The sequence below is a fragment of the Mirounga leonina genome, unplaced genomic scaffold (assembly GCF_011800145.1).
Source record: "Mirounga leonina isolate KUSES-001 unplaced genomic scaffold, KU_Mleo_1.0 Mir_94, whole genome shotgun sequence".
NCBI classification, from domain to species: domain Eukaryota; kingdom Metazoa; phylum Chordata; class Mammalia; order Carnivora; family Phocidae; genus Mirounga; species Mirounga leonina.
In genome coordinates this window covers 46,618,205-46,626,595 of record NW_023270855.1, presented here as the reverse complement: position 1 = coordinate 46,626,595, position 8,391 = coordinate 46,618,205, and the positions used below count along the sequence as shown (strand labels likewise).

Here is an 8,391-nt window from a genome sequence, read left to right as displayed (position 1 = left end):
GGAACTTGCTCTGTCCTGGAGCCCTCTGTGATGGGGTAACGAGGTTCCAGCCATCACCACCATGTGGCCTCACTTCCTGGGCCTCAGTTTCCCCATCTGTAAGTGGGGTTGTCCTGAAGATTAACTGAGGCCAGGAAAGTGCCTGGCACATGCCTGCAGAACCAGGCATGTGATAAAGACGTGACATTTATTTATTTGTTTTTTAAAGTAAGTTCTATACCCAACATGGGGCTTGAACTCACGACCCCGAGATCAAGAGTCGCACATTCTACAGACTGAGCCAGCCAGGTGCCCCGACATTTATTCTTATTTGATCCTTTTCATTGATATTTCTTATGTTCCCCAAGAACCCATGCTTACTGGGTGCCACGTGGGACGTGTCAGGCGCCACGTGGGACGTTCATGTGTGTTATCTCTTCCCTCCACTCCACCAGCAAGGAGGTCTGCACAGCTTCCCGGCGGCTCTGGGAGGAGGCAGCTGAAGTCAGAGTCGGTTGGCCACTCAGGTCTGCGTGTATCGGATCAGCAGGGTCCCTGCCAGGGTCAGGCTTGGGGGACCAGCCCCCCCAGCTGAGCGCTGTCACCTCTTTGTCCATTGGAAAGGGCCCTAGGGGGGCTTTAAGGCACTTTGTGGCTGAGCTGTCTCCTCTCCCTGGGCCTCAGAGTGCCTGTGTAGCCCAGGAAGGGACGCACTGGGAGAATTCTGGGGACATCTGTCCATTTGGGGTGAGGGTGGAGGCCAGGCATCCCCACCCCCGGTGAAATTTATTTGCATGAAGATTTATATACATGGGTCCCCGACTAGGGTCTACAAGAAGTACACCCTTGACCCCCACTCTGCCTCCCCACCCCATTCCTGTCATCCCACCCATTACCCCGGGCCTGGGCTTGACCACACAGCATGTTTGGATGTGGCTCAAGTGACAAAGGAGATAGCGAGGGTCAGAGTTTATTTGAGGGTCGTGTGGGATGGGAGTGGGGCTAGGGCCTCTGGAGATCCCTGGGGCTCTGAGTTATCCACTCTAAGCCTTGGCAGTTTCGTGAGCCCCAGAAGGTGGCCATCAACCCACCTTTTCCTGCCACCAGGGGCCCAGACTGACGACAGCACAGGTGGACATGCACTGAGGACCAACTGTGCACAGGCACCTGGAATGGAGCCCTAGGAGGGGGGAACCACTTATGTCCCCATTTTATAGAGGAGGAAACTGAGACACAGAGCAGCAAAGCCCTCAGCCAGGGGCCCACAGCCAGAAGGTTGGGTCCAGCCCTCCAGGTGCCCCTGTGGCCCTGGGCCACTCTGAGCTCAGCACACACAGATTTCAAATGCTCACAGCCCGGAAGAAGTCGCAGAGTCTGAGACTTGTACTGTCAGCAGCATGGGGGTTACAGAACCCTGGTTCGAATCCTGACTCTGACGCTCAGTACTGGCCATGGGACTCCTGGTGAGTCACTGCCCCTCTCTGGACCTCGGTTTCCTCATCTGTAAAACGGATGGAGACATTTAGAGAACCACTGTTTAAGCCCGACCCTCCCCTCCTGCCTCTAACATCTGGACAGCTACATTTCCCAGCCTCCCCTGCCCAGAGATGTGGTCATGTGACTCTGTTCTCGCCAGTGAGGTATGAGCAGGAGAGTCCCAAGGCCTCCCAGGAAGATTTCCAGAAAGTTCTGAGCACCCCCTGGCCTCAGCCTTTCCCTCTGAGAGAGGAGGTGAAGCCTGGAGCCCTGGCAGCCATTTTGTGCCATGAAGCCACCTTGAGGACGCAAGCCAGGGATGCTGAGAAATCAAGTCCTACTGCTACTGTGGCTGAGCCTGGGCTATCTTTACAGAGTCCTCTTCCTGCTGCCTGACACCAGGTCTCTATCCCTGATCCCTGCGTTCACACCAGTGTGGAGTCCTTCCCTGAGCCCCCTGGCCGGTGGCCTAGCATGCTGCGCATCTCGTGGGTCACCCCTTCCCAGTGCCCCCTGCCAACTGACAGTGTCCGGTGCATGTAGGATAAAGGCAGGCTGGTCTCCCGGCCTCCCCCCATGGCTACAGGTGCTGTAGCAGCGAACGTGGGTCTAAGGGGGCCCCCAGGTTCTGGGAAGGATGAGTAGGGGGTCCGGCGGTGGGTACCCTGCTGGGGTGGAGCCCCGGGGCTGGCCTTGGAGACTCTAGCAGGGTGGACAGGATCGTCTTCAACGTGCGGCGGGGACAGTTCATGGAGACCGCGGCGGGTGGCCCGGGCAGCTCGGAGCAGAGTGTGGGTCAGCGCCGCCACCAGGACCAGAGCACCCACTCCAAGGATGGAGGCGGCTGCTGCACCTGTCTCGATCTCAAAGAGCAGCAGGGCATAGATGGACAATGCTGGGGAAAGAAATGGCTCTCATTTACTCAGTCAACAAACGTTTGCTCCCCAAGCCCTGGGAGAGCTCTCCCAAACAGAGGGCAGTCACAGAAACCCATACATGATAGGCACACAGCTTAACTATCTAATCCTCTCACACCATCGTCACATGCATTTTACCATAAAACGGTAAATATTATGTTATGCATACTTGACCACAACTAAAACAACCCGGATCTCAGACTTCCTGAGTCCCGTGATTAACTTTCAGTGAATCACAGCCCCTCTCTGGCCTCAGTTTGCTGGTCTGAACAAGATGGTTGGTGACCTGACCTTGAGGACCGATCTGTACTAGTTTTCTGTTGACTTGTGCAGCGCCCAGTTGGCACCATTCTTTTTGATGAGGACTGTCCTGTGCATTGTAGGATATTTAGCAGCTTCTACCCACTAGATGCAGTAGCATTCTCCCCCTTCCCTGTCTTGACAACCAAAAATGTCTCCAGATATTGCCAGATGTCCCCTGGATCAGCAGAATCTGTTCCCAGTGAGAACCACGGGTCCAGTCCCTACCCTCACCCTGATCGCTAATGTAGGAGCACGGACCCACCTCTCCGGCATCATTGACGTGTATGGTACTAGGCTTGGCTAATCAGAGCATTGCTTCCCCTGGTTGTAGTGATTGGTGCAGAGTTATCACATGCCCCAAGCCCAGCCAATCAGAGCCAGCCCTGGGACTTTAGACTGGGCTATGGGTAGGGAGGAATCTTCTTACTGGAGCAGTGGGAGAATTGGTAGAAGAGAAGCCCAGAGTGGGATGGAAGCTTTCTTGGCACTTTGCTGGCTGTTTTTATGCTTTCTCCAGCTCTGTACTCTTGCTTTTAAGATGCCACACTGCATCATGTTTGACATATTAAAGTGAGGCCAAGGACTTTTTTTTTTTTTTTTTTTTTTGCTCTAAACATTTTTGAAAAGGTTTTTTCAATTATTCTTTTGGCTCTGGCTAGCAATGAATGGATGATTGGATGATTGGCTGGATGTGCTTGGGAATTCTTGCTGAGTGAGGTCACCTAACCTCAAAAGGAATCTAAATGGGAGCTGAACAAATTCTTAATTTAACACTTAATGAGGCTGACATAGTTACCTTTTTTTTTTCTCTTTGTGAGTTTTCTTGTATACTAGAATGAGGATATCTTATTCTCCAAGTCTCCAACACTTTTTTTGCCAGCCTGGGAAAAGGCTCAAGGTTATAGGCATTATGTTGAAAGCACTTACAGATACAGGCATCTTTCCCAGAGGATAGCAGGTGAAGAGGTGAAACAAGAGGCATTTCCGATTACCTTGTTGAGCACCTAGAACCAGCTGCACCTGAGGCCAAACACCCCCGATCTTTACAGATACATGAGTCACCTCATCCACTCTCTTTTTTAAAAAACTCACAGCTGGCGCATTTTATTAAGTCAAACAGCAAAAGTTATGCAGAGTTCCCTGCACTTTATATACCCATATATACCTTTATATTCCCATAATGAACCCTAGGCTCACATCTCACAAATAAATAATTTAAATATCTCTTCTAAACTTCTATTTTTCTGTTGTAGGAATAATAATACTAAAAAAAGACAGTAATAGCAAATCCCTTCTTTTTCATTCAGCGGAATATTTTCTTCTTCCAGGAAAACGGGTTGTTTATAAGGGTCCCCGTGGTCTATGTATGATTCAGCACTGAGTCTGCAGAACCATCAACACATCTTTCAAGATTAGAACAAAATATAAAATGTCAGGAGTCTCTTTAAAGAAACTTGATGATTTGGTTCCTTTACTGGCAAGTGTGGGTGAGAGAATGTTGATCTAAGAAAAGTTATTACAGGTCAGGGAAGGGAAGACTGTGCACTGTGTCCTTCTGGTACCCACATTATTAGTTTTTGTTTTGCTTCATGTTTTGGGATTTACACTGCATTTCTGGTTTATACAGCATTTTTTTTTTTTTTAAACCTAAGCCATTCTTGAGCTGGAGGTTCTGATATTTGTAACCAAACAGCTTTTTACTAAGACCAACCTGTGAAACACTATCTCCAGAAAACCACCAAGGACATGAAAACTTTGGTTCAAACCAAATGTAGGAAACTGAAGAATCAAGAATGTTCTGAAGACAATACAACTTATGGAACCCCCACTGGGGTCAGATGCCACGTATGGGCTTTCACAGGGACTAACCCAGAATCCCCTCAGCAATTCTAGAAGGCAGGGATGTATGCATCCCCACTGTACTGATGAGGAAACTGGGACACAGTGGGAATCTGCCCAAGGTCCCAGAGCACGAAAGTGTCAGAGCCGAGAGTTGAACACAGGCAGACTGGCTCTGGAGAGCTGACTTCAGTTATGGGGTCGTTACCCCCGGCCACCCCCGCCCGGGGCTCTACACCCCATATTCTATTCCCCGACACGCACCTGCTAAGTAGACAGAGACCCCACAGCAGAAAAGGCCAAGGGCCACGTGTCTGAGGAGGCGGCAGTCATAGAGAAACCAGTCAGACCTGGGAGGGAGGGGGGGCAGGAAGAAAACGGGTTCAGGGGGTGAAGCTGGTGGGGGAAGGCCACGTAGGAGAGGGAGGGAGAGTGGCCCAGCTTTGGGGGACCTGAGATCTATGTGAGGACCCATCCATCCATCCATCCATCTACCCCCTCATCCATCCTTCCAGGTAAATGTCCATTACCATTTACCATCTACCCATCCGCATCAATTATTCAACCATACAGCCATCCGTCCATTTAACCAGGACCTATTAATCCATCCAGTCACTTATTTAAACAGCCACCATCCATCCATCCATTCATTTGCCATTCACCACCCACGCATCCATCCATCCATCCATCCACTCATCCTTCACCCACCCATCCACCCATCGTCCATCTCCCATTCACCATCCAGCAATCCAACCAACTATCCATCTGTCCATTCATCCATCCCTCATTCACCACTCATCCATCCACCATCCTTCCCCCTTCTCCCATGACCCACCCATATACATCAGTCCATTCAAACATCCAACACTCACGAAGCAGCTATTATGCACAGACTCTTGCTAGACACCTGACTTCCATTATTTTACAGACCATAAGCTTATTTGGGAAATGAAGAAACCAGGGGTAACTTGTTATCAGAGATGATAGAAAAAGAGATTCCCAAGAGCTGAGACTGATTGAGGACTTGGTTTTGAGCCTGGCACCATGCTAAGTGCTTCTGTTGTGTGCACTCTCCCTTCCCCATTCCTGAAAGCTTAGGAAACGGAGGCTCTGAGAGCTTCCATTATCACTCACCTCCCACCGGTGCAGTGGAAGTGGCCTCCTCCCCGGTCTCCCCACCACCTGCCCTCCTGGCCCCTTTTTTCCATGGTGGCTGGAGGGGGTTATTCCAAACTGAAGTCAGATCATTCCCCTCCTTTCTCATAACTCTTTCAGGCAGAGTAAACCCCAAGATCTTCACCACAGCACAAGGAGCCCTACATGGTCCAGTTCCTGATTTCCCTGCCCTTATCTCCCTCATGTCTCCCTCCGGCCACACCAGTCACCTCGACCTCCCTCTAACGCCCCAAGCTCATTCCTGCCCCAGGGCCTTTGCACATGGTGTTCCCCCTGCCTGGACCACTGTCCTCCAGATCTTCTGCCTTCTTTCCTCCTTCAAGCCTCCACTCAAGCCTCTGCTGATGGTCCCTTCTCAACCCCCACCCTGTCGTCTTCCCTGGCATCGCCCCATTTTCTTCCTTTCCCAGCATTCATCCTCACTTGACATTACCGTCTTGTCTCTATTGTCTACCCCATGAGGGCATGTCTGGGTCCGCCTGGTTTCTGCTGTGTCCTCTACTCCCGGTGCTGGGCTCAGCCCTCTGCAGGCACCCAACACATATTTGTTGACTGACCCACCAGTGCATTTCAAAACCCCTTGAGCTATGGAATGGATAGTGCACACTTTAGGTGGGATCGACTCCAGTGGTGGAAGTTCCCATCCGTTCTAATCCGTGGAATCCTGGACCCTGATTCTGGCTCCCTTCCCCCAGCATCCTGGAGGGAAACACTGGGAAGGTTCCTCCCAGCATTCCCTGCCCCGACACCTGCCGCCCCGGTACCCATGTTCCTGAGCCCAGGTGCCTGAGGAAGGAACCCCACCCAGGGCCAGAGCACAGGCTCTGGCTCTACCAGAAGCAAGTTCAAATCTCGTCCACCCGCTTCCAAACCCGGCAGCCTAGAGAGATCAGCCTCCCCTGTGTGAGACACAGTTACAAAAGGAGGTAGCAACACCAGCCGCGCAGGGACCGCGGGCCTTTCCTGGGCTAGTCCACAGAACGAGAGGAGCACATAAAGCTTAGGGTTCCCTCAATGACAAGCGCTCTCAATACGGGGCCAGCCGCCCCTGGGTCCTCTGTGACCGCAGTTTCCACCTCTGTAAAATGGAGGGTGCAGCGGTCGGTGCACCTGCTGCAAATTTTCACTAATATAGGATGTAGGGAGGGAGGGATGATAGAGGGAGTAGGGGATGGAGAGAGGGGAGCAAGGGAGGACGGGATGGAAGAAAGGAAGAGGGGAAGCTCTCCCCCAACCTGAGGCCCCCGAGAGGGGCAGCGGCTCGCCTGGGCTCGCCTAGGCTCGCCCAGCTCCCAACCGGGCCTCGGGGAGGAGGGGCCTGTCCTACCTGCCGGGGCCGGGCCCCCGCGCCAGCTCGGCGCCCAGGTGGCCGCAGAGCGCGGCGAGCAGAAGGCAGGTGAGGCCCAACACCAGGGCGAGCGCGGCGAGCGCGGCGGCCAGCGGCAGCAGCGCCCCGGCCGCGTCCTCTGGCAGCCCGGGGCCGGCACCCAGCTCGGGGCCGAGCCCGTCGGCGCGCAGTCCCCGCAGCTCCGCGCGGCCCGCCTGCAGCTGGAACAGCAGCTGCGCTCCCAGCGCCGCCAGCACGGCCGCGGGGATGCCCAGCAGGGTCATCGCGGCCAGCACCCGGCCGCCGTACGACCGGGCCATAGCGGGGGTCTGCGGGTCGGGGTAAGGGGGGGGCAGTCGAGGAATAGAAGAGATTTTAACGGGGCAGGGGAGTTGGGCGGGCGTCCAAGGGCTCCCAGGAGTTCCGAAGAGGGCGGGACGGCAAGGGGTGTCCGTAGAGGGATTCGTGTGCGGATCGCGGTGGGGACCCAGAGGGATTCGTGTGCGGATCGCGGTGGGGACGAGGAAACTCCGCGAAAACTTGGGACAAAGTATTCTCCTCCCTCCGGGGACCCAGCGGGCGCCCCCTCCCGGCCTCCAGGTTCTGGCCGGGCGGGGCCGGCGCGGGGCGGGGCGAAGAAGGGACAGAGGCCGCCCCAAGAGCCGCAAGGGCTCGGAGGCCGAATCCAGGGAGCCCCACAAGCCCCTAAACTCGTTAAAGCGACCCCCACACCACCCACTGCCCTAAGCGCACCTGTTTCATTGTTTAAACAAACAAAAAAGGAAACTTGAACGAATTTCTAAATAATTCACTTTGATATTCGGTCTCTTACCTGCGGACTTTGCAACTGGCTGCGATTTCCCTTCCGTTCAACCTTCTTTCCAGGCTTTGCAGAAACGTCGCCTCCTGGACGAGGACCTTTTAGGGCCCCCGCTTGAGGAGGCACTCCTGTCTTTTGCTATTGGGCTTTGTTCTTCCCACGGCCCGTTTTGTTATTATTTATTTATTTTTAATTTTAAAAATTGAGGTGACATTTACATGACATGAAAGAAACCATTCTGAAGTGAACAATTCAGTGGCATTTAGTACATACACAGTGTTGTGCAAACAGCATCTCTGTCTCGTTCCGGAACATTTTCATCATCCTTAAAGGAGACCCCATTCCCCATTAGCAGTCACTCCCCACTCCCTCTCCCCCAAGCCCTGGCAACCACTGATCTGCTTTCTGTCTCTGGATTTGCCTGTTCTGGACATTTTATATAAATGGAGGCAGACTCTATGTGACTTTGTGTGTCCGTTTCTTTCACTGAGCCTAATGTTTTTGAGGTTCATCCACGTTGTACCGTGTATCAGTTCTTCATTCCTTTTAATGGC

General features: G+C 53.2%; 1 protein-coding gene across 1 annotated transcript; it reads right to left on the bottom strand.

The window, feature by feature from the left end:
• Window positions 1–1,673: 1,673 nt before the first annotated feature.
• TMEM221 (transmembrane protein 221) lies at window positions 1,674–7,337 on the bottom strand. Its single transcript, XM_034997106.1, has 3 exons — window positions 7,018–7,337; window positions 4,779–4,864; window positions 1,674–2,350 (listed from the first exon to the last, which is right to left on the bottom strand). Exons 1-3 carry the CDS (start codon window positions 7,335–7,337, stop codon window positions 1,881–1,883), a joined length of 876 nt encoding a protein of 291 aa, XP_034852997.1. The 3' UTR covers window positions 1,674–1,880.
• Between the last annotated feature and the right edge of the window lie 1,054 nt (window positions 7,338–8,391).

What these genes read in the sequence shown, in the direction of transcription:
- TMEM221 (XM_034997106.1), bottom strand. Translation starts at nt 7,337, where the DNA reads ATGGCCCGGTCGTACGGCGGCCGGGTGCTGGCCGCGATGACCCTGCTG. An exon ending in CGGGGGCCCGGCCCCGGCAG is followed by an intron (nt 4,865 to 7,017) that starts GTAGGACAGGCC and finishes CCTCCCTCCCAG; the next exon opens with GTCTGACTGGTTTCTCTATG. An exon ending in GGTCTCTGTCTACTTAGCAG is followed by an intron (nt 2,351 to 4,778) that starts GTGCGTGTCGGG and finishes TTCTTTCCCCAG; the next exon opens with CATTGTCCATCTATGCCCTG.